This window comes from Epinephelus moara, chromosome 8 (genome assembly GCF_006386435.1).
Source record: "Epinephelus moara isolate mb chromosome 8, YSFRI_EMoa_1.0, whole genome shotgun sequence".
NCBI classification, from domain to species: Eukaryota; Metazoa; Chordata; class Actinopteri; order Perciformes; family Serranidae; genus Epinephelus; species Epinephelus moara.
The window spans coordinates 16219874-16245995 of NC_065513.1; the positions used below are offsets into that span (position 1 = coordinate 16219874).

General features: G+C 41.4%; 1 protein-coding gene and 1 long non-coding RNA gene across 2 annotated transcripts; one reads left to right on the top strand and one right to left on the bottom strand.

Annotated features, from left to right (window-relative positions):
- The first annotated feature begins 521 nt into the window (after positions 1-521).
- Positions 522-20547, top strand: LOC126393961 (glutamine--fructose-6-phosphate aminotransferase [isomerizing] 1). Its single transcript, XM_050050429.1, has 19 exons — positions 522-631; positions 2917-3024; positions 3519-3626; positions 3752-3877; positions 3985-4043; positions 4137-4271; positions 4356-4417; positions 4501-4580; positions 4677-4782; positions 4917-5080; positions 7924-8019; positions 8416-8513; positions 8733-8853; positions 9240-9397; positions 12199-12313; positions 12785-12912; positions 13278-13445; positions 16773-16934; positions 18572-20547. Exons 1-19 carry the CDS (start codon positions 625-627, stop codon positions 18614-18616), a joined length of 2046 nt encoding a protein of 681 aa, XP_049906386.1. The 5' UTR covers positions 522-624; the 3' UTR covers positions 18617-20547.
- On the bottom strand, positions 20242-22479 carry LOC126393962 (uncharacterized). Its single transcript, XR_007570323.1, has 2 exons — positions 21540-22479; positions 20242-21448 (listed from the first exon to the last, which is right to left on the bottom strand). It is a non-coding gene; the product is annotated as an uncharacterized LOC126393962 (long non-coding RNA).
- Between the last annotated feature and the right edge of the window lie 3643 nt (positions 22480-26122).

Sequence of the window (26122 nt, forward strand, 5' to 3'; positions counted from 1 at the left end):
CATTTAAATTATATAATAACACATTACACATTTTAAATGCTGATTTTGATACAAATTTGATCAAATTTGATTTCGTAACCAAGATGTCCTTGGAAGTGTAGACATGGCCTTGACATGACATACTACCTACATAATAGTGTAAAGAGATCAGATTCACAGAAAACCTTTAAAAGTAAGTAAAATGTAAAGAGATGTGATTTTTTAATACACATTTGAAACAGTAAAATGGGTTGTGCTGCAGGACTTTGGACTCAAGACCTTTAAACGATTTAATTAAACGATTAGTCAATTAATCAACAGTTATAATGCTGCAGTGTTTGACCAGATTTGACATCAATCTGCAGTTGGCAGAGAACACAAGCTTGTCACTGCGCAGTAATGTTGACTCAAGGTGTGCTGAATAGCAGCAGCAGCAGGGTCTGCACGGATCTGCATCCTGATGCCACGTCAGGATTGCCTGCGTCGGTGGGTGCTACTTGACTGACAGGCTGCTGGACCAATCAGAGGGCGCCATGGAAGAAGGCGGTTGGCTCTGAGTCAGTGCGAACAGGAGAGGGGGCGAAGCATATTTGACAGGCGTTCCCAGCTACCCGAGTAGCTGTAACTGGCAGCCAAACTGTAGACATGTGTGGTAAGTACTGAAGAAATTATATCTTTATATTATTACACAGGAATTATATCTTATCCTTTATTTACGAGGACGGCGAATAATCTACTGTGAAATACTGCTAGCATCATTAGGGTCGGCTAAAGGCGCTAGTCATGATATTAGCTAAGGGTGGCTAACCGGAGTTAGCGAGCATGAGCTGGTGCTGCTGATGCTGTTAGCCAGCCAAATATGAAGCAACCGCCGTTTCGTTTAACTGTACGTCCTTTCTGTTTATTTGAATCTAACAGTGTCTAATGGCAAGACGATATCTGGGAGTAACGTTAAAATGTTTCTTCCTGCTAACGCAGGTTGCGTGGTTTGCGGTAACATTACGTCCATCGCGTAACTTTCCATCAAACCTCTGTCACACCGGTTTGTCTATCTAGCGTTAAACGTGTGGACTAGCTGCGACTTGATACTGGCATTATGTTTAATTAGAGTCTTTCAGATATGTTTTGTGCTTAAAAAATGGAAGCGTGAAAAGAGGTGTCCTTTGGTTGGATGTAACACTCGTGTGTCGCCATCATACTGCACTAAGGTTAAACTTCTATTGAGAAAGTTCCTGGAAAAGATTTGCTTTTCTCAGTTTGGGAATTGTAGTATTTTTGGATAATATCTACCCCTGCCCCACATTGTCTGTCTCCTTTAGTCACGCCTGATAACTGATGCTTCTCTGTCTCCCATCACTGTCACTATAATCTCACCTATCAAGACCAGATAGACCAGTTGTTATTCTTAGGCTATCTAAACAAATACTTCTCTATTAACATCTATCGTCAAAACAGTATGTCACTTTGCTGTTTGTTAAGCAAAGGTCAGTCTTATGCTCTGTGCGCCTACTTGCTGCAACATTTTCCTTGGTAATTTTTTCCCCCCACTGCCTTCTTCCATCACCTGCCTTTCTGAATGAATGCTCTGTTGAACCAGGCAGCCCTCTGGCTCTATATTTGCATTTATCTGTTGGTGCTTAGCTGTGTAACAGGGCTGTATTTCATGCCTCCCCTCTGGATAATTAAGGTGACACTCCTGTCAGTGAGAGTTATTCACTGGGTAAAGATTGCACTGGCTGTGGATGCCAAATATCTGCAGGAAAGACTGTTAATTATTGCTGGGATTTATCATTGAATTGCTTAAGTCTTGATTCATATGGATCTGTTGTTGCACAATAATAGTGTTTGAGTCAGTTGTACACAGACTAATTTCAGTCAAATTTACACAGTGACATTGTAAATGTCTTAAAATGATGTGCAGATTTTTGCAAAGATGGTTTTAATTGTCAGTCATAGTTATACACAAGCATCTTGGACCAAGACCAAAACCAGAACATCTTGAATGAGATTTCTTGTGTCGCTGTGACACTCCTCCCTCCTCCCCAGGCAGAAATATCAGCTTGCGAAATGCCGAGTCTATAGATATACCCCATTGTCTGTAAGCAGGTCTTACTGCCCACACAGAAAACTGTTTTTCCAGTGCTCTTGTAAGACTGGTTTCTTTTTTATTTTTAGTCGAGGAAATAGTAGAGGCTGTGACATGACTAAGTAATGCTTGTCCCACTTCTGAAGGAATCACATTACATTCTTCTTGGTTTCAGCAGCCGCCTCTACATTCATTCTTGTCATTAGTGGAGATCGGAAAGGCAATATTATTACAATATTAACTTCTGGTGGAATTGTATTGTGACAGTATGAATATAGCATGTTTTGGTTTGACAAAATTCAGTTGTACAAATAAACAAATCCAAGAAAGGTTTTGCCTTATGTAATGACAGTAGAACACATAATATTTTCTGTTTTTTGCGCACATTTGTCAAATCCTGATATATATTTTATATTTAGGATTGCAACAGTATGAGATCACTTTCATGGTGTATAGTATTACACAATGGTTATTGCTGTAATCAGTTACAGTGACCCTTAAAGGAATAAGAACAGGAAAGTGCTGTAGAAATAAATGTTACTTACTTATGTACTTACTTAAATCCACATGCAGTGGTCCAGACTCATTTGGGTGATACTAGAGGTGCAGGACTGCAACAGCATTAAGCAGTCAGAATCAGCAGCAAAACAGCACTGAATTGACAGCTAGCTAACACTTTAACATGGATGCACCACTGTTGACAGGCATTTCAATCAATCTTTGCCTCCAGCTGCACTTCTAAAGCATACTTCTAAAGAAAGACATGAACAGAAATCTGCTTTAGAAGCCTGAAATTCGTTATATAGAAAACCAGCACTGAATCTTGACCTTTTGTTCCTTCCTCTCCCCAGGAATCTTCGCCTATCTCAACTACCATGTGCCAAGGAATCGCCGTGAGATCCTTGAAATACTCCTCAAAGGTCTGCGCCGTTTGGAGTACAGAGGCTACGACTCAGCTGGTGAGCGAGATGGAGAATGCTCATATCTACAAAACTGTTTTTATCTGTCCTCTGTCCTTCACTGTCCCTGACTGTCTGCCTCCAGGACAGTTATTCTAATAATGCCACCAAATTGCTGATAGTATTCACATTAGGTTCAACAACAGTAATGCAACACAAGAACGTCTTCTCAGTCACACTCAATGTTTTGTTTATTTGCTCTAATGAGTTTGGAACATAAAGCAAGACTGTTGTTCACTGTGAATAATTGAACAGCCATAACTGTATGATGCTGGGTTAGACTTACTGCACCACTAATGGGACGCAAGTCTTCATGCTTTTTTCCTATGTATTAGTTGAGTGTAGCAGCTTGTTGTGTTGGACTTCTGTTCTGACATTAGACCACAAAACAGGACATTACCTGAAAAGTGGTAACAGCGCTGTAGTTTTTTTTTATGCTGAAGGACTTATGATCACTGTTATTCTCATGCTATTTCTTTTTCTTATTTTGTTAGGTGTGGGAATTGACGGTGGCAATGGCAAGGACTGGGAGCAAAATGCCAAAAGCATCCAGCTGATCAAGCAACGTGGAAAAGTGAAGGCTCTTGATGAGGAGATCAACAGTAAGCCAAGTGCCACGAATCAGCCATTAACAAATGAAACCATGTCGACGTGTCATGCTGTATACTGTGGTGCAACTGTGGTACAAAATGTCGTCTATATTGGCATGTGTTTGTTTGACTTTCAGAGCAGCAGGATATTGACCTAGATGTGGAGTTTGATGTTCACCTCGGCATTGCTCACACCCGCTGGGCCACCCATGGTGTGCCAAGCCCTGTCAACAGCCATCCACATAGATCTGACAAGAGTAATGGTCAGTTGTGTTTAAAGATGGAAAGATAGCAAATCGCTCACTGTTTTTTGACCTGGTTGCAGGTGTCTTGATATCTTAAAGTTTCTGATAATCTGTCTGGTCTGCAGAGTTCATTGTCATCCACAATGGAATTATTACCAACTACAAAGACCTGAGGAAATTCTTGGTGAGTAAATATTTTTTATAAGCTATTTTAGACCTCTTTTGATCTCTCTGACAGGAGACAGGACTAACTCCCTCTCTCCCTCCCTTGCCACAGGAGAGCAAAGGCTATGAGTTTGAGTCAGAGACTGACACAGAGTCTATTGCCAAGCTGGTGAAGTACATGTTTGACAACCGGGAGAGTGATGACATCAGTTTCGCTACACTTGTGGAGCGGGTGACCCAGCAGCTGGTAAGGACTCATGCACACGGCTGCTTCTGATATGATGAGCAGATAAAAGAGCCTGTCTGATGTGTTTGTTATTGCACCTGCCAGGAGGGAGCTTTTGCCCTTGTCTTCAAGAGTGTCCACTACCCTGGAGAGGCTGTCGTCACAAGGTATATGCTTACTGATGCTGTCAAACTGTTGTGAGTTATTGCAGATTGAAGTATTGTTGGCTCATAAAAATGTTGCTGTGCAGGAGGGGGAGTCCCCTGCTGATTGGAGTTAGGAGTGATCACAAGCTGTCTACTGATCATATTCCTGTGCTCTACCGTTCCTGTAAGTTTAAGTTTTTGTTTGTCTAATTTGTCCAGGTGTGATTGCACAAGAAGTGTGACTAAGGCCCAGTTCTTCTTTTTGTTTTTACCTCAACAGCTAAAGACAAGAAGGGCTGTACTGCCCTGCCCAGGACGGACCAGGACACCTGCCTGTTCCCTGTGGATGAGAAAGCTGTGGAGTACTACTTTGCCTCTGATGCAAGGTAAGCAGATACCTGTGTCCTTGCATCCACCTTTTACAGCATCCTGAAATCATCCACAGTCCCATACATCTCAGTTTTATCTGTGGAGTGTTTGATGTGTGTTTTTTATTTGTCCATTTCTCTCATTACAACAGCGCAGTGATTGAGCACACAAACCGTGTGATCTTCCTGGAGGATGACGACGTGGCTGCCGTGAGTGACGGCCGGCTGTCCATCCACAGGATGAAACGCAAGACCGGGGACTATCCAGCCCGTGCCATCCAGACCCTGCAGATGGAGCTGCAGCAGATTATGAAGGGTAAGTGGAAGGTCAGCCTTGGTTCTTGTCATTTTCTCCCCACCATACATTTCTCCTGCACATATTTGGAAATAAATCATTAGTGAACTGCCTTATAATTATGTCCTTAACCCTGTTATTATTGTGTAAATCTTACTGGGAGACTGGCAGCTTATATGGCTGAGCTGGCTGTTAACATCCAGCCCATAGGCTATTCTTGTTATCATCCAGCTAGTTACAACCCTGCTGGATCAGTTGGCCCCCCAGGGAAGCCACTGTCATTAAAATGACCCCTGTGTTGCAGGTCTTTTTCTCCCTCACCTTCCTTCTCTTTGCATACGCTAACACACAGGATTTTAACAGGAAGTTTAACCAAGGTTAATAAGGTTAAAGTGATCATTTTTGATTTGAGAGTTTTTACATTCACATATTATGAGCAGTGTAGGGAGTACTATACTTTTCATACAGAGTTCCCCAAATTAAACAAATGGTTAGACATTTTGGGTATTATGCTTTATCGCTTTCTTGTCGCGAGTTAGATGAGAAGATTAATTCTCATGTTTCAAAACTGTTTTCTTGGCTGGGACCAAAAACTTCCCAGAGTCACTGCTGTTTGCCTGGTGACTTTTTTCAGCCAAGACACACTCTGGCACACAACCTCCCATTAAAGGATTAATTGTCATTTTAAAACATAATTTTTTCTAAGCAGATCAACAAACAAGATGTAACATGTTCAGTTGTGAGCTTTAGTGTTGGAAAGTAGATTCTGTTACTCAGAGGGCCACGCTCGCTCTTTCCCCTGTTTCCAGTCTTTGTGTTAAGTTAACAGACTGTTAGCTGTGGCCTCATATTTCTCCTACAGTTACAGGGCTTGGTATTGTTTAAAAAATTATGGTAGCAGTACCAATACCAGTACTCCTCTGGGGCTAACAAATGAAGCCATAACAGAAGGGCAAAAACTGCAGTTCTTTGAATGGCACCTTGAAGCTGGCTCCAGAAGTGAGTCAGTCCCCATAGAACCCAATGTGAAAATGCCCAACTTTACAGCAGAAATAAAAATGTTTACAGCCTGTTACAAAAACATGGTTTTGGTCTCTATAGCTAATTTCAACATTCATGAAAACTGTACGGGGGGTGAATTTTTATGTAATCACCCAGCTCACTTAACTTGCATTTTAAAAAGGGTTAAAGTTGCGTATAGGTAACGGCGGGCCACTTGGGGTGACAGGTTGTCTGCCGATAGTCGCCTCGGCTTTTCAGCCAGATCCACCCCTCGCTCCTCCACAGCTTCAGCCTCTTGCCCAAATATGGCCACCTTTGGCTACAAAAAAAAAAAAAAAAAAAAGCAACAGCCAAAACGCCAGACTCGAGGCTGTAAAACAGGGGGGCACAAACCAGTGGGTTTTATTTTTATAGCCTATTGTTTTAACACACAAAAGATGAGTAATTTAGTCCAGTAAGTTACCCACCTATCTTACCTGAAATAATCAGCAAGTTAGATTCCAACGTTTTGGTTGCATCTCAGCACACTGAAGTGCCAGCTCTGTCAAATACACCACCCGCAACTTCACCACGCCACAGACTGTAGCTGCTGTGGTATTGGGCCAACTGCACATCGCATGAAATTGAAGAACGCTTGCAGTGATTGGCTGCAAGCAAAGTCGTACAAATAGTAATTTTTTTCTAGATCTGGCCACAAAAAGGACTGAATACAGGTATTGTTTGACTGGAGAAGGTTCGATACTACTTAGTACTGGGTTATTTCGATTGATATCTTAATATCAAATACTGATACTTCGCCCTAGAGAGGTATTGATCCTCTCACATCACTCTTATAAAGAGAGTGAATAAATGGATTTTTTGTTATTGATTAATCTGCCAAATATTTTCTTTATTACTTTTTCAGTACATGAAAAGTTGATAAGATTTGCTGAAAAACAGCCTTTTACTTCCCAGAGCCCAAAGTGATGTCTTTAACTTTGTTTATCTGACCAACAATCCAAAACTTAAAAATATTACGGTCATATGACAAAAAGGAGCCGCAAATGTGAGAAGCTGGAACCAGCACATAGCCTAATGGGTGCAGCTCTAAAGGAGACCGAAATGTATTAATCATATTGAAAATACTTTGCATTATATTGCTGCTATGTCCTTAAATTGGTGGACTTTGTGGACAGTGAATACTGTTCATCCAATATGTATGTAAACACACTTAAAGGTGAAAGACAACAGTTGAACCTCATTGTCATCCACACAATGAAAAATGGGGATTTTTGTATTTCCTTTTTCTCCGCGACTCTTCCTCTGTAATCCAGCAGAGGGCAGAGGTAAACTTATGTTGGCTGCTCTCAACATTCCTTTGTGGTCCTGTCATTACTCAGCCTCTCTCCTCCGTTTCAGTTTCTGGAGCCTTTCTGCTGAATAACCTAATTTGCATGACCCAAATTGCTGTCAGCAGCAGGCTGAAAAACGGTCGTATATTTCACTGTCACAGTTTATTATTGATGGAAAACCAGTATCTCCCTCATGTCTAATGTTTGTTTTCCTTCATTTTAAAGGATGACTTACCCTGTGGCTCTGAATATGTTAATACAGCAACAAAAAGACAGTAACTCCCTACATTTCCAGGACAGTCTAAATATCAGTTAAACACTGTAAAGATTTTCTTACTCCTCCAGGAGCCTGTGGTTTGCATTTTCAGGTACTTAATGTTTGTCAACAAGACCCGTCTCAGACTGCCTCATGTGGGCTCACACTTTATAAAAAGTCCATCACTGTGTTCTTAAGGGGCATTTATTTCTTTATTTATTTTTTTAACTAGTGTTTTACGAATGTTCCCCTGATTTCTGATCCTCCCTCCACAGGCAACTACAGCTCCTTCATGCAGAAGGAGATCTTTGAGCAGCCAGAGTCTGTGGTCAACACCATGAGGGGGAGAATCAACTTTGACAACAACACAGGTTAGTTTTCTCAGTGGGGCAGTGATGTAATTAAACACCTATTAATGCACTATTTTCCACTCTGTCCCTTCATGCATGTCGCTCAGACACATGCTCAAATGTCTTCTATTCAGCATTTCTGAGAAGGAAAGCACATATAAATACACTGATGTATTCAGTTGCCTGCATGACACTGCATAAAACAAGAGGAGTTACGTTTGTATCCAAGATATAAATTGGTGTTCAATAGATTTAATCAAGCTATATACATGTAAAAAAAAAAAGCAAAATATGTGAAAATAACTTGTAGATAGATGGTTGTTTTCTTAAAACATTGTCTTGTGGGCTCTTTGTGCCCCTTTTTAATGAGGTGGAAACTAATGGAGCAGGATGATGGATCATCTGTTTGCTTTTCAGTGACACTGGGTGGACTGAAGGACCACATCAAGGAGATCCAGAGGTGTCGGCGACTTATCCTTATTGCCTGCGGCACCAGCTACCATGCCGGGGTAGCGGTGAGTGGCCTCTAACCAAATACTTTTTTTTCTTTGTTGGAAATGCACATAATGGAAACATGTCTGTATTGCCATCCACATTGAATCCATCAGACTAGGAGGAAATGTCTGTGTTGTGGACACAGGTGTGGGGTTTGTGCGCTGGCACATTCTCCGCTCCGAGCTCCACTGGCTTGTTTTAACAGAATGATGCTGAGCAGTGCTCTGTTGCTTTCTCAGACCCGCCAGGTCCTGGAGGAGCTTACCGAGCTGCCTGTCATGGTGGAGCTGGCCAGTGACTTCCTGGATAGGAACACTCCCGTCTTCCGAGACGATGTCTGCTTCTTCATCAGCCAGTCAGGTGGGGAGGCCGGTGTCATCTGGTCTTGATCAAATGCACATTGCCCATTTGTCCACTCTCCATCCCTGGGAGCCTCTCTGCTTCGTCCTGATTTATCTTTTCTTAAAAATGGTCAAGTCAAGCTTGTGCAGTACAGTTGAGTTTTCTGTATTTGCTCTGCTGTAGTCCTCTGAATGTGTTTGTGTTTCTTTTGTGTGATAATTTTTTTTCAAGAAGTGTGGGTGTGTGATACTTCTGTGGGGGTTTTCTCTAAAGCTGTTTCAAATCAGAGTCCTGCATGGTGCAAAAACCATTTCCTAACGAACTAATAAATCAACATCATTATACTGTCATAACTCTTACATCACATAAACTGTTGTGCTTTTATTTTCCTGCCAATTCTCCAGGAGAGACTGCTGACAGCCTCATGGCCCTGCGCTACTGTAAGGAGAGAGGAGCTCTGACTGTGGGTGTCACCAACACAGTGGGCAGCTCCATCTCAAGGGAGACCGACTGTGGAGTCCACATCAACGCCGGGCCTGAGATTGGAGTAGCCAGCACCAAGGTGAGCCTGTTTTTATGTATTCCAACAAGCTGCAATAACCAGGGAATGTTTACAGTATCTACATCTACAAATGTGCATTTACAGTATTGAACGATATTGTTGGGATCACTTTAAGAGCAATTTGATGAACAATAGAAACACCGACAGCCATTAAAAATACATTCCAATTTACAGGGTGTCATGTCATTAAGTAAACACTTTCCAGGTGGTCTACTTTAATCACTTCGTCTTGGTTGTTGTGGCACACAACTTGCTAGAAGCATATATAACGTAATGTTAGGCTGTAAATTACACAGAAATAAACATCGTTTTACCTGAGACATAAGGCACATCCAGACGGTCTACGGCACTGATGGGGTCTCTGGAGTTTGTTTTGTCATTACTGACAATCCCCAGAATACCATCAAATTGATGTTGACTCATTTTCTTGTTTGTTTCTCTAAACAGCGTACAGCAGTAACAGGTCATTGATATTCGTTTCCCCAAGCTACTGACACAGCTGGAGCATGCAGCACCATACACAACCTTACCGTTCCTCAGTGTGGTTGCTCATGTCTTTATTGTTATAGCCCTTGTTGAAGTTATCGTTCTTGGTGTGGATGGCCCTTTCGAATTTGCAATATTTTATAGACACTTTCTGACCTAGGAGACTAGCAAAATGAATGTTAGATAGTTAGTTGGAGCCCTAGTTTTAATTGAAGTACACCTGCAATTGTCTAACATGTTACTAAGGGGTGTTTGCCAATACTTTTGGATAAGATGTATTCAGCAAGCAGATATTTATACGTAGATTTCTACATACTGTTCACCAAGCCCCACTGAACTTATTCCTCGGTTTAGAGGAACAATGTGTCCATTTTTCTCTCGCCACAAGCACATGTTCATTAGAACTGCTGCATTTTCCTCTGAGTGAAGAGGTGTACTTTACGTCAGATCAACCCAAAAATATCTTCATGGATAGATGGCATCCAGTTTAGAGGACACATACTTATTTTTTGGGTGAACTGACCTTTTTGTGTTGAGTTTGAGGAAACTGTACACCGATCTGTTGCATCATCTCATAAATGAACTCAACGCCCACTGACACTGAATGAAACCCAGATGAAAACTCCATTGTGAGTCTGGCCCCGCCTCCTGGAAGCTGACATTTTCCTCCACTCTGAACCCTCGGGGAGTTTAAGAAGCCTGATATTCTCATCTCAACTCATGTAAAGCAAGGATCCTTGGTTTTGTGCCTCTCCCCCCACCCGCTTCCCAAAACCAAAAGGGTTTGCCAGTTTGGACTCAAAGCAGAGCAGAGCAGAGAAGTAGTGGAGCCCCGGCCCCAGCTAGTGAAGAGAGAGAGAGAGAGTGGAGCAGGTCCCTCCCTGGCCCAACCCTTGGGCTTGGCTCAGGGACTCTTGCGCTGCTCCAAAGCCCCAGAGCACGCCTCAGAGACGCCATCATTTACTGCTTGGCTGGCTGGGCCACACACCCACACCCAACTCCACCAAATGCTACACAACCTAGCTCATCAAATCACTAGAGAACACATATCGCACCCAACTGCTAAATGACCCCAAATTCATCTGCTTGGGCTCTATGTTTCTGTTTCATGCTAATTAATTTTTTTTTTTATGAACTGGAAAAGAGAAAAAGTGAAAGAGCTTTTTTCCAATTCCTTTGATCATATTCAAGATTTATGGAAAAAGCTGAGTCAGAATACTTTGATGCTATCAAAAGGCAAATCCTTCTGGCAGGACAACTGACTGAATGGAGGAAGAGAGGCTTCATGAATTACGTAGCAGTATCTATTGGGAATTTACAGGGCTACAAAGTTTTCTAGTTCACAACTGTGTCTGTTTGATATAAATGTGTTCAAGTTTCAGCTGTATGTACGGGCGGTCATCTTTGCAGGGTAACGGTTGGCATGTCATGCATGAAAAACACTAAAAGATGGTGACATGAACACAGAAAACACCACAGTTTACTATGTGGATTAAACATGTTGCCACATCTGACCCGCCAGCACAGACTGTCAGAGTTCTGAGGGACTGTGGTTAGCGTGCTGTCAGGAGGGGAAAAAAACAGTGTAAAAGGTTTTACAGCTATTTTCTTGGCCCTGCACACTGGCATTTCTGAGTCTGGAGGGTCCCGTGAAATGACTTGGCTTCTCTCGAGCACTGATTAAATTTCCCAAATGGGCATGGAAGGCTTCCAAACGTGCTCGGAGATGAAGGAACAGAGAGAAAGAGAGAGCGAGTGGGCGGCAATGACGGCGGGCACGGAGATGTGCTGGGGTTGTGAGCGGTGACATTTCCAGAATGATCAGAGGGTGTGCTCTCTGATGTGATGTGTGTTGTTCACCAAGTTTTCCAGGATGAGCAGCACTAGCTTTAGTGAGCTGAACTGCATACATTTTTATGCTGCTTGGCATGCACTAAAACCCACCTTTCCTTCCATTTCTCATCTGGTGCAGATTATTATCTGGAGACAGAGTTCACTATCAAAACAGGGAGACGAGAAGCACAGAGTCCAAGAACTCTGCTGAAAGACAGGCTCAAGTCAGGATCTGGTTGCAGATCTTTGTATTCAATATTGAGCTGCAAACAGGAAAACTACTGTACTGAAGTAATCAGGTCACAACAAGCAATATTGCAGCGTCCAGTGGTCGTTTTATGACCATGTCTACATTCATGCATCAGTCAAGGAACAGCAGTTTTTCTGTATAAATCAGTGAATGAGAAAAATATGTAAATGTGATTCAGGAATTGCGATACAACGCTAACATTAGCACAACTCTCTGTTTCTTTGCTCTGCAGGCCTACACCAGCCAGTTTGTGGCCCTGATCATGTTTGCACTGTTGATGTGCGATGACAGAATTTCCATGCAGCCCAGACGCCGAGAGATAATCCAGGGACTGCGAGTGCTTCCAGGTAAATCAAGGCACAAGTGCTCAAACAGAGAAATTCAGATCACATGTGAGATTAAAAATGGATATGTATGGAAAACCAGCTCACGGAGCAAAGATCAAGTACATCCAAAGCCTGTTTTATTTTTGTTGTTTGTTCAAACAATCCCCTTGGAAGTGAAAGCTAAGTGATGAGAGCGAGATCAGAAGAGAAGAGAGAGCTGTTGGCTGTAGGCTCTCGCATGCCTCTCCGGATCTAAAGCATATGATGGCATGTCACTAATTGTACACTAATGAGGAATGTCTGGCCTCTCTGCTGCTCCCTGCCCAACATTATGAGTCCATATACTAGCATGTGACAGCAGCAACATGTTGACTCCGTATTTTCTCCAGTATTATGCAGGGCAGTTTTCCTTCCTTCTTTTTTTGCCCTTTTTTTGCCGCTTTTCCAAAAAAATCCTCAATCACATCTGTTTTGCTGTTCTGTCCGTGTTAGATCTGATTAAGGAGGTCCTCAGTTTGGATGATGAGATCCAGAAGTTGGCAACAGAGCTGTACCAGCAGAAGAGTGTACTGATCATGGGCAGAGGCTACCACTATGCTACCTGCCTGGAAGGAGCACTGGTGAGCAAGTACAACCTTTTGTTTCCGCTAGCTTCGTCTACATTTTTTTTTTCTTCCGATGTGAGCACTATTAATACTGCCAGGTGTTTCTGGAGGGCTTTGTACTGCAAGACATATTTTACTTATTTCATTGTACTCTAAGACACCAAAGATGTTGGATTCCTGTAGTAGATAATTGTCTCTGACTGTACATCTTAATCCTCCTCTTTGAATAATAAAATACTGAGCAAAGGAACTTCAAGTCTAAGAAGAATAGTGTTAGTACAGAGATGGAATGAGATTTTATGTTTTGAAATGTAAACCATATTGACTGCTAACGTAAGCTTTGATTTTCTTAATCTGTACGTGTTTTTCATCTCATGTAGAAAATCAAGGAAATCACGTACATGCATTCAGAGGGCATTCTTGCCGGAGAGCTGAAACACGGTCCCCTGGCCCTGGTGGATAAACTCATGCCGGTCATCATGATCATCATGAGAGACCACACCTACGTCAAATGTCAGAACGCCTTGCAGCAAATTGTTGCCCGCCAGGTAAGACATACCCTAAAAATTGATATACTTGAACTGAGAAAATATTAATGTGAAATGACCCAGTCTTAAATATTCTGTTGCAGCCCTAGACCCAAGTGATTGGCCCTATTCACTTACTACTATGCACAGGAAACACTCTCTTCTACATGCCAACATGTAGTCTCTGATGCTGTACAAATGTGCAACATTACGCTGTGGAAGCTGACTTAAGCCTAATTTTGCTCGGGCATGCAACACTTTTGAAGAGTGTTGCTCAACAGAAATGATGTATTTTTGACAGGAAGAAATTGTCCCTTGACACTTCTCTTTCATGTCACACACATGGAGAATCTTTGTATGTCGCTTTGTTGCACAATATCATTGGTAGTGTTAATAATGTTGCCTTGGAGTCAGTACTTTTAAATCCACACTGACTCCAATCTGCATTAAGTGTCACTGTCCACAGAAGCAGCCGTGTGTCAGCAGCAGCTCCGAGGGAGCTAAGAGGACAGCGGCCAGCCAAACTGCATTCACCAGGCTGACTGTTAGCAGCCATTTACTGAACCAGAACAGTTTTAATGTTAGCACACAGGAGGAATCAGCAGTGATTGTGTTAAATTTCTCGTTTGATTTATTGATTTTATTTCCCCACCCACTGCAGCAAGTGAGGGGAATCTGCCACTCACAGACAGACAGGGGGCTGATCAATCAATAAATATAATGTTGATAAGATCAACACATATATACAGTGGGATATTTGTGTGATTTAAACAGCTTAAACATTTCTATGCAGATTACTCTTTACTCTACAGCGATAGAAATGGGAACTTAAAAAAACACAGGGAGTCTATGGTTATCATGGAGAGACTGCAACTTTCGCTGAAGCATAAATTGAAAACGTTGCACAACTGTATAATTTCTGTCGAGTGACACTCTTCATCAGTGTTGAGCACCCAAGCATAGATCAGCCTTTAGGCCTTGTTCTGCCTGCCAACCCACATGATATTTTTTGGCGTATTCAGATTGTATCCCCATGATTTTAGAGCATCATCATATAAAATGCAATTTTTGCTAATCATATCCAAACAATACGATTACATTCAGATTTCTACATGTGCATCTCAGTCCGGATGATTTTGCCGCTATCATAGTGTATCAATTGAGCAGCATCTATGCTGCCACCAGCACAGGGTGTCTGTAGGTCCTTAAAAAGTCTTAAAATGTCTGAAACTCAATTTTATAAATATTCAGCCCTTAAAATCACCATTAAGTCTTAAATTTAAATTTGTGAGGTCTTAATTGACACAAACATTTTATTTAAAGCAGCTGTGCGGAACTTTTCATTTTCGTTGATTATAGCGCCCCTTTGGTCGAAGCGGTATGACACCCACAGCCTGGTGTCGTAAAATCTTGACTGCAACTGGCAATTACCGTATGCATTTGTTTTGGAGAGCGAGAGGATTAACTAACATCAGGTCAGTCCAAGTAATTAGTGGAAACAGCAAAATGACTCAGTAAATTCTCCTGTCGTGTTTCTGTTCTGATCTAATCCTAACACAGCAAAGCTGTTACCTGCAGCCTTCGCTTGCAAAGCTAACGCTACTAACGTTAGGCCAGTCCAAGTAATTAGTGGAAACATGCTAACGTTACACAAGTTAGTAGTAAAGTAAGACCTGTTCATAAATGTTCTGGTGTAGCTCTGAATTTCTTACAAACTGAGGACAACTGCCTGCTGTATATTTGTGTTCATGGTCACAGTCACAGAATTTTGTGGTGTTTGTTGTACTAGACAAAAGCGGTTCACATCAGCTACATTTAGCTTGCTTATAACTTCCATGTCGTCATATATTGAAGTGAAACAACGTCTAACAAGTTGCGGTATATTCTCTAAATAAAAACAAAACTTGCATACCTGTCAATTAGGAAAAGGGCCAACTCGGGATCAGTTTTAAAACCTTTCAAATCTCTCAGCTCTCTCCACTTGGTGAATGCCCGACCGAGGTTTACACACGTTTGGACTTGAGCCCTATCACTGTCCCGTTTAGCCTTCTTCTGTTCTTTTTCTTTTAGATGGTGCTCCTTCGTTATCCGCCATGACATCAAAAGTACAACCAAGTCCTTATAGATACATCACTGGTAAAACTGTTATGTGTTCAGCAGTGCCCGCTGTCCGACCCGCGCGAGGCTACGCTAAATAGCCATATAGAGAAAGGCTTTTTTGAGGCTACGCTAAATAGCCATATAGAGAAAGGCTTTTTTGTCGCTGTTGGGTTCAAATAAATATGGAGATCTTCAAGGGGGGGTGATACGAACTAGGGACAGTTTTATTAATGGTAAAAAGTTCCGCACAGCTGCTTTAAGTTCATTTATCCATTGTTGTAATTTCTTTTTGTCAAAATGAGTCAAGCTGTTCTGCATCAAAGTCCACATTTCGATTGTTACAGATATTTTAACCTGCTACTTCTGAACCTAATACTGTCTTGTAACTTTATACTTACACCTACCTGTTAGCATAACGTAGATTAACCTCACTCATTCTAATACCATGTCCCTACATAACACGTACCTCTGCACCACATATACAACAACATACTTACTTGCAATGCTTCAATATAGGTAAAGATAAAGAAGATTTGTCCAAAGATAAGTCTTAAATTTGGTTTTAAATTATCTTGAAGGTTTTTAAAAAAAAATTAAATTTAAGTGTCTGATACCTGCACACACCCTGGTAGCAGAGCGCTATGGAGGACAACAGTTAGCGGACAGATGCAGACAGAGTTCTGCACTTGACAGATACAGCCACATCACCAGCATAGCTACTAGCTACTGACACCTGTGTCGTTACCATAGCAACCCATGCAGAGATGTTGCTGATGTCTGGACACACAAATACAATCTTATCACTTCTACATAACAAGGCAGACAGCCTGCCTTAAAGATTTGATCCGAGAAACAAATCTGATGTGCCTGCATGCTGAACGGAGCCTTCAACAACTCATTTGAATTTTGATATTCCAAGCGTGTTTTGTTTTGTTTTGTTTTTCTGTTGTTGTGATTCACAACATCTGAAGAATCTACAAATCCGCTTTTAAATTCTTCACACCCTGAACACTTGATGAATACAGCACATTTTGCATGTTAGGTTAATTTTCACAGTCCTGTCTGTGCCCCACCTCTGATCCCTCACCTCAATAAATACAAGGGTGGGGTCGTTTCAGCGTGACATCATTTCTGTCAGTAATCTGCAGCAGATGTGGGTTTAGGAGGTGTGAAAATCAACCGAGACGTATTTTTCAGATCCAGGTTTGGGAGCACAATGAAAGATGATTTGCTTTGTTTGATTTACAGGGCCGCCCCATCGTGATCTGTGACAAAGACGATTACGAGACCGTCAAGAACTGCAGCCGCACCATCAAAGTGCCTCACTGTGTGGACTGCCTGCAGGGCATCCTGAGCGTCATCCCGCTGCAGCTGCTGTCTTTCCACCTGGCGGTCCTCCGAGGTTACGACGTAAGTACCGTCCCTCCAGGTTTAGCTGTAACTGTTAATCCTGACTGTCTTACCAGATGAGATGAATTACCTCATCTGTCACAAAAATGCAGTAAAATAATCAGTTTCTCAAATCCCACATCTCCTCCATTTGCATCTGCAGTCGTCACTGTAACTACTTTCAGTATTACCAATACAACAATGTTTACATATGCTGTTCACAATGGAAAAGAGTCACAATAAGAGTGTACAAGCTGATGAAGTAAAGTTGAGAAAAAATGATTTTGACATTTAGAGGTGAAATGTCCAAAAGAAGCTGCACCTCATTATGAGTGAGATGCATTTTTACACTCGATGTAACTGTGAGCTCAGTGTCCTTGATTATCTGGCTGTGTACCCTATGACTGCTCCGATGGCAAAGGCACTTAGAACCACCGCAGGAAATAAACAGCGTGCAGTGTTTATATGTGCAGATCACAGTGCTCCTAACTCAAACACGTAACCGAACCTTCAGTCGGAGCATGTAAACTTCCTAACTCAGAACACTGAAGTGAAGGTGACAGTGCCACGTTGGAAGGATTGCAATTACATGTAAACACCTCAGTGTGTGTGTGCACAGATTCAGACATTTGGTATTTAAACAGCAACAAAAACTATCACTATTGCTACGTCTCAATTCAGAGATTTCCGTTGTGCACACAATGCACTTGTACGAAGTGAGTGAATTTCAGCAGGGTAGGGTGTTGTCACAAATCGAGCATAACTGTGCACTTATCGGAAATGACGATCATAATATTTGACTGCTTCGTCTTTTTTTAAATGGCAAATTGCAGCCTGATGGAGCATTCCTATCAGCATTTGACCGCAATTGTCAACCGCCAAAATATCTGCCAGCTTGTTTGCTTGTTTACCAGAGCAACCGCAACTGCTGCAGCTATCTTGGCTGCCGTTTTCAAAGGTTTGTTTGTCCCTCTTTTTCCGCTATGTAGCTCAGATGGCGACCACTGAGGGTGAGAAGTGTCAAGTGTCCACCTTTATGAGTACACCATCATTTTGCCATAATTGTTAGTGTGAACACACCTATGCATTCAAGATAGTACAGAAGAACTTGAATTGAGTCACAGCATATTATTAGTGTTACTGTTGTTATTCTTTTCCCATTTTTAGATGTAGCTTCCTATTTAATCGGGATTGGACTGGCTCTCGTCCCTTTTGTATACTTCACTGACTTTGCTGTATTGCAGGACTGCAAAGGTCAAAGTAAACAGCTTAGCTGGAGTACAGCTTGTAAATATAGCCAGTGTTGATGCTGCTTTTAGAGCACTTCACTTCAGAGAGACGTCCTGAGAGCACAGCCCAGTTAGCTCTTGTATTTAAGTCAGTAATTCTTCACAACTGCGCCAAATTATCTGCTGCTCTGACAGAGAGGCAAACATTTATGTGCACACAGCTCTGTTGTTCTCCCGCCCCTCCTTTTTTTTTCTAAGTATGTCCAAGTATCTGAAGTCTGAGTGATGAGAAGCGAGGATTTAGGCATTTTAAGTCGGATCACTGGCTGTTTTTGTTATGATTTTGGTCGGTTGTCCTTGATAGTTCATAGTCCATTTACATGCCTCTTGTTTGTCATATAGTAAACAACCTCTTCTATTCAAATATAGGTGGACTGTCCAAGAAACCTGGCCAAGTCTGTGACCGTCGAGTGAACCACACCGTGCATCACATAACAACAAAGCCCGGCAGACGCACATTCAAACGCGTACAGACGGTGAGGGAGCGTCTGTATGCAGAAACCAAGAGAAGACAATGTCCCGTTTATGTGTCTCGTGTCTCGGCCCTTTTTAATGCAAACTTTTACTCGACAGTTGTGTATCTCACTGTTGCATATTATCTGTATCTCACTGTCTCTTTTCTCAGAAACTTTTTGGCATCATTGTCGTATTAATGTTAGAGAAGTTGTCACATACGTGGTGGCGAGGTCTGGGCTGGCACCGACATATCTTCCATTTCTTTGGGTTTGTGAAGCCGTAGCAACTGACAGTGACCGTTTTGGGTTATTTTTTACATCCATGCTGAATATTTGTAAGCAAGCCCTCCATGTTTGTGCTGATTAGTCTCACTGGGAGCATCTTGGAGCTGCTGTTAAAGCGACTGACAGAGGTTGGGTTTTAAAGACCTCACTGGCTCTTTTTTTTTTTTTTTTCTTTAGTGCAATGATTTATAGTTTAGTTTGGATATTTTTCTTTGGCAGCTAATCATTTGAAGTGTCTTTACTCCACAGTTGAAGTAAACGACCATCTTAAATCATTCCAAGCCACAGGTCATCGCTTCTTCATAATTGCAGCGCAGTTTGCCAGTTTTGACTCAGTTTTCTCTCTTGGACTTTCTTCTGAAGGACACACAACTTACTGCAGGAGCAACATCACGTTAGATCACAGAAACTTTTGTGCATACACTGCTATGTAAAATCTTCTTGGATAAGTTACAAAAGCTCGTTGTTGTGCATATACACAGTGTTTCGGACTTTAAACTCTGGTCTTGGTGGGCTTGGATAACGAGAATGAGCCTCGTTTACTGAGCCACTTACACCAGTGTTACATTTTGTTTAGTTGCAAAACACTATTTCTGCTTTTACCGTTCTCTTTACATTATACATTAAACTCTAAAGCTATGTGTGCAGTTTAGTGTTTGACTCTTTTGTTAACCTCTGTTGCCTCTCTGCTCAAAAGAGAGACCTTATCGCTGATTTAAGGTCTCCAGTTTACATTTACGATATAAAGTGAAGTTATTCAAGTGAGATGAAGTTACGTAACTGAAGCAGAAGTTGCGCCCAGTTGCCAGCCCACAGCTCGCCACCACGATCACTGCAATATTGGGACCATTTGTAGCTCTTCTTTCTTTCTTTTGTTATATTTAATTTTTTTTAAAGGAATTTTATATTATCGAAGTTATGCTTTGATTTGAAATGTGAACTGTCATTTGAAATGTCCTGTCAAACCAAAAATCTCTACAGTGGCTTTGGCAGTTGTAAACCAAAACATATATATTTTATATGTTAATCCTACACTGTAGCCAAACATGTACTGATGCTGGTAGATTGTGCGGTTTGAAGATGCTTCAAGGCCTAAAGGGGGCATATATACACAGTTTTATGGCAGTGTGTCATATTGTAGATGTCTATTTAGATAGAAAGTCAGATGCCAGCTGTGTGTGTGTGATCCCAAATGTCTTTGTTTCAAATGCCAAGGAAAGATTGATGTACACACGCGGTTGCGTAGTGAAGGAATAGGAGCTGCTTATTTTCTTTTCTTTCTTTTTTTTAAGTCCATCACATACTGAGTTTAATATTTATCTTGCTTTTGCAATCAAGCCTTAACTTTTGCATTTCTTTCCCCCCCCTGAACATTAAGCTTTTCCTGAGCCAGTGAAAAGGGTTTGAAAACTGGACAATGTTGTTACAGGTACTTTTTGTAACCCACATACTGTACATGTTGTAAGCAGATTTTGATTTCTTGACTGGAGGCATTGACAAAGGACGCTGCACTGAATCCTAGCAACATCTGTTGGAAGCTGTTGGTTTACTGAGGGAGTAGGGCACTATGTATTAGTGGAGCGATGCAATAAAGTGTCAAGTACTTCCCTTTTTACCTGTCTGAGCTCATTCGATGAGGAGGTGCAGTTGAGGGTGTACGTGGTCATAGTCCCACATGTAATCGAGCTGCTTGATTATAGATATAAATCATAATCAGAATTATTAAGATCATGATTACTCATTAACAAACAACAAACATCCATTTACTGGATTTTCTTGAGCATATTTCAACTGAAAAATAAATGCAACAAAAGAAACAGAATGATTAATATGTATACATTTATGAAATAGAAATAACTCAAATATATATAAGATCAGTTATGTTGTAACGTTGGTGCATGTCAAATTTGATTAATCACACAGCCCTAGTGCCAGACATCGTGCTTGGTTAGACTCAGCAAATGTCACAATTATTTTATTAGAATAAAAACAAGCAGTAGAAATCCAGTTAAACTTACATGTGGAATAATATTTAAAAAAAAGTTTACAATCATTTTTGGTTAGTTTGACCACAGTTTATACAAAGAGTCCTGGAGACATTCAGGTGCTGCCCATGAGTGATGACAGATCCCAAACAATTCCAAGTACCTGAGTGGAGTAGCCAGTTACAGTCTGAAAGGTGGACAGTAATGGTCTGATGCATCCACATAAAGTCGTAATGGTGGAGACTCTGTGTCTGAAGTTCCAGCACTGAGCTGACAGGGCCAAAATGGTCACACAAACAGACACTGAACATCGGCAGAGTGCAGGCACGGCGTGCAGCACCGACTTCACAGTCCTCCCTCCACACACAGGAGAGCAGCTGTTGTTTCTGAAGGTCTTTGATGAAGCCCAGGTGGAGCAGCTCTGGTGTCCATGTTGTCCCTCTCGTGAGAAGAGCACACCTGCCAGCGTTCGCTTGAGGAATGTGTTCAGCCTCAGCATGGTTGAAAAGTAAAAAGCTAAACTGTTGGTGAAAGCGAGAGCAATTATCAGAAGGATTTCATTGCACTGACTAACCACAAAGACGGCTTCAAGTGCAGCTGCGGAGTAATTACAGAAGACGGCCACAGCTTTGAACAAACACAGCCTCCATTCTCCAACCACTCCATTCTCCATCTGAAGCATTTCAGGTAACATCCTCTGTGCTGCAGCCAAGTCCTTCACCTGAATGTACAAACCAGCCACAGCTGCTTTGTGATGTCTGAGTGATTGGATAACTATTAGCAGGTGCTTTCATCACTTGTGACAAGGCTTGAATATGGTAGGTATAATTTTTTTTTGACGCCACAACAAAGGCACAGGTGTAACCAATCACACTGATGATGGCTCCATTGTTTTAAAGTGTCCCATTGAGCCACCAGGAGCCTGAACCTGGAACACCTCAGTGAATCACAGCCATTGTTATTGTGATTAACTACACCTCCAATTTTCATCTCAATGACGAGCCAAAATGTCAGCTGTGAAAACAGCCCACAGGAGGGAGAGATGAGTTTGTTCAGTTTTACTTTCAGAAGTTGCTCTCCATTTTTTCCAGTAGACCTGTTAAAAAATGTTTTAATCTGTAATCATACAAAAACATGAGGAATACATCTAAGAAAAGAACAAAAGAGGTACATATACTTACATTAAAAAGAGATTTTTAAGGCGTTGTAGATGACCATGGGCCTGATGGCTCTGATTCATCAGTCCTTTCAGTGTTTCAAAGTATAGTTTTATTTCATTCTTGAATGCGTGAATATTGGGTTTCCTTTTAGACCGTTGCATTCATGGATCTGAAACTTTCCATTTAAAATAAGACGTTTAAAAATAAAGACAACTTCTGTCCAGATTCTTTTTCTTTTTTTTATGACATTCAGATTTCAGCCTCAGTGTAAGAAGTGTAAGCCTGTGACATCAGCAGCCCAATTACTGCAACTGCAGTCAGCTGACACACCAGGTATTTATGAGGTGTTGTTTCCTGCGTGCTACTGATGATGGTTTTAAAATAAAACTGAGAGCTTGAAACTGCAGTAATGCCTCTGTCCCTTTTTTGGTCCCTTTTTAATATTTTTTTTATAGGTTAGTAAGTGTGATCAGTGGTGGAATGTACATTTATTCAAGTACTGTATTTAAGTACAATTTTGAGTACTTTGCATGAATATATACATTTTATGATACTTTATACTTGTACTCCAGTACAGTTGTCACAGGGAAATATTGTTTATTTTATTTAAATTTATTTGATAACTGTAGTTACTAGCAATTTTGCGTTTAGATTATTAATACAAAATATAAATCAACTAATAAATTATGATGTATTACTCTAGGTTAAGCTATCCAGCAGTATATAAAGTGATTTAAATTATCCCCACATTTACCAGCTACAGAATAGAAGTGATGAACACATTAATGCATCACTAATTTTAATTCAGTAATATAATACACTGCTCAAAATATCAAGGGAATACTTAAGTCACACATCAGGTCTTGATGAATTATTCAAGCTGAAAATCTTTACTGATGTACATTGTATAATTTGTTAAGAGCAAAATGATGTAACAGCGGTCAGTGGAAACCACAATCATCAACCCACTGAGGGCTGGATTCGAAATCACACCGAAAATCTAAGTAAAAAATTGAAATCACAGGCTGATCCAAGTTGCATGAATTTTATTACGGCAACTCATAGTGTGACTCAGTAGTGTGTATGGCTCCTGTGTGCCTGTATGCACTTCCGACCATGTCTGGGCATGCTCCTGATGAGTCAGCGGATGGTGTCCTGGGGTTTCTCCTCCCAGGCCTGGATCAGGGCATCAGTGAACTTCTGGACAGTCTGTGGCGGTACTTGGTGGCATCGGATGCACTGATACATAATGTCCCATAGGTGCTCAGTTGGATTTAGGTCAGGGCAACGAGAGGGCCAGTCAATGGCATCAATACCTTCATCATCCAGGAACTGCCTACACATTCTGGCCACATGAGGCCGAGCATTGTCCTGCACCAGGAGGAACCCAGGGTCCACTGCACCAGCGTAAGTTCCGACGATCACTCTGAGGATTTCATCCTGGTACCTAACAGCAGTCAGGGTACTGTTGGTTATGACATGGAGGTCTGTGCAACCCTGGCCCATAGTCAGAAACATGCACACCAGTAGCCTGCTGGAGGTCATTTTGTAGGGCTCTGGCAGTGCTCCTCCTGTTCCTCCTCACTCAAAGGAGCAGATACCGGTCCTGCTGCTGGGTTGATGCCCTTCTATGACCCTGTCCAGCTGTATTTGTGTAACAGTCGGTCTCCTGGTATCTCCTCCATGCTCTTGAGACTGTGTTGGAAAACACAGCAAACCTTCTTGCAGCCGCACCTATGGATGTGCCATCCTGGAGGAGCTGGACTACCTGTGCAACCTGATTTGCCTGCAGGTACTGCCTCATGCTACCAGTAGTGACCAGGACACTAGCAGAACACAAAACTAGAGAAGAATCAGTCAGGAAGGATAAGGAGAGAGCAACTGTCTGTGACCACCACATGTAAAACCATTTCCTTTTTGGGGGTTGTCTTGCTTTTGCCTCTCCATTGCACCTGTTGTAACTTTGATTTGCACCAAAACAGGTGAAACTGATTCACAATCATTTATGCTTCCTAAATGGACAGATTGATATCCCTGAAGTTAAACTGACTTGGTGTTGTACTGTGACCAAGTGTTCCTTTATTTTTATTTTTTTAGTAGTGCATATATACATCTGAAATGGGCCATTCTACATAATAAATACCGTCACTTTTGGTACTATTACTTTGATAGTATATTTTTATGCCATTACTTTTGTACTTTTACTTGAGTAAGATTTTTTAATGCAGGACATTTTCCCTCTTACCTGTAGATCTTGTTGTGAGCAGTTTCATGTAGGAACTATTTTCTTTCTACCAAACTACACCTACCAAGAGTAACACAGTGCAGAAGGAAGCATCTATGGAAAAGAGGCTTGTGCTCGTGACAGCGCGACAGTCCTCCTTAGCTGACCTTTAATGTTAGCTAGCTCACCTGAAATCCTCTTAATCCTTAAGTGTGGTGGATTGTGGAAGACCAGCGTGGTGATAGAGTTAGTGAGTTTAGTTTGGTAGAAAGACCCTACATGAAACTGCTCACAACAAGCTCTGTGAGTAACCGAGTAACCTGGTCATGATTCCTGGAAAGAGACATTGCTGTTGAGTTTTTCAAATGTATTTTTTGGAGCTTTGAGCACCACAAGCTGAGTGCCTTCTAGTTCCATTATATTCAAGAGAAGGCAGACATCTCTATGGCTAATATCTCCAAAACTCAGCAACTCACACCAAAACAGTCTACACTGATAAACATCACTACATTAAGGCTTGTTTAATTAGTTCAAATACCCTGGTTATTATCGCTGATGAGTAATATTAAGACAGAGATAAGCTCATAGATTCAGTTTGAATACTGGCTGATTACAGTGCACAACCTACAAGAACACATGAGCTGATTTTTGATAATCTAATCTACCATGCAAGCTGTATGTAGGCCAGTCTCTAGTGAGTGTTGTATTTACACAAAGCCAACCTCACTTAGAGTGAGAGAATTTTTTTTTTTTCAATAAACTGTCAGTCACTAATTAAGGTCTACAGATCATCTCTGATTTTAATCTTTTTATACTGATGAAGAACTCCACCAAAATTCTTCCAACTAAATTATATAAAAGGAGACAGCACCCAGCAGAACACTGGGGCCTATTGTTGTTGGATTTTTATCATATGGGAGACGTCTGTGTCATGATCTGTGATGTAATGTTTATATATGTGTATGTCAGACATCTGTGCTGTAATAGTTAAGACACAGTGGAAACAAAACCTGGCAGCACACTCGAGGCATCTTACATTGAGTTTGTCTGACATGGAAAAGTCACAGAAAACAGCCTGACTTAAACTGTCCCTGCGTACTGTCAACTTCAAATCTTAATCAAAGTCACTCTCTTTGAGAAATTCAGAAGCTGCGTCTCGAAATTCCACTCTTTCCCGTCCGCTGTCCCCAAATTATGTCACGTACCATTCAGGACGCCTTTCCTGCAGCCTGTCCACATTTCCTAAGGATTAGATGGTGTCTAATATTTTCCAAGATAGCTCACTCCATTCGTGCATGTGACATAATGCAACATATGAACATCTGGGATTAGTTAGCCGTGCTCTGCGTATTCTTTTCTCTCTTTTTTTTCCATCACAGGGAGTGAGTGAGGTGCTCTGTACTTTTTGCAAATAGCCACTGTACACTGCATGAACCCGGTGATCCCGGTGGCAATATCAGTCGTCTAACTTACCGTGGAATGAATGAAAATAGAATTAAAAGTTCAATTAGAGTGTAACAGAATATCTTAACATACTGTAAAATAACTTACATGTGGGAGACGTTATGCAGAGTTTGTAAAAGGAGGAGCACTTTAGATTAAAAGTGACTCAAGGAAATATGAGGGTAAACCCATTAAAGACTTTACAGGATTTTGATGGAAGCTACAAGAGCACAGTGACTGTTTACACATCATCAGGAAGTAAATCACAACGGTTTACAGGTCAGTAACTGTATCTGAAGAGAAATACAGAAAGACAAAGACTCCAATTTAAATTGTTTACTTTCATTTTGAATGAAACAAACGAAGGC

Bases quoted from the DNA above. Each gene is read 5' to 3' on its own strand.
- LOC126393961 (XM_050050429.1), top strand. The intron at 3,627-3,751 runs GTAAGCCAAGTG...TTTGACTTTCAG, and splicing joins TCTTGATGAGGAGATCAACA to AGCAGCAGGATATTGACCTA. The intron at 9,398-12,198 runs GTGAGCCTGTTT...TTTGCTCTGCAG, and splicing joins TTGGAGTAGCCAGCACCAAG to GCCTACACCAGCCAGTTTGT.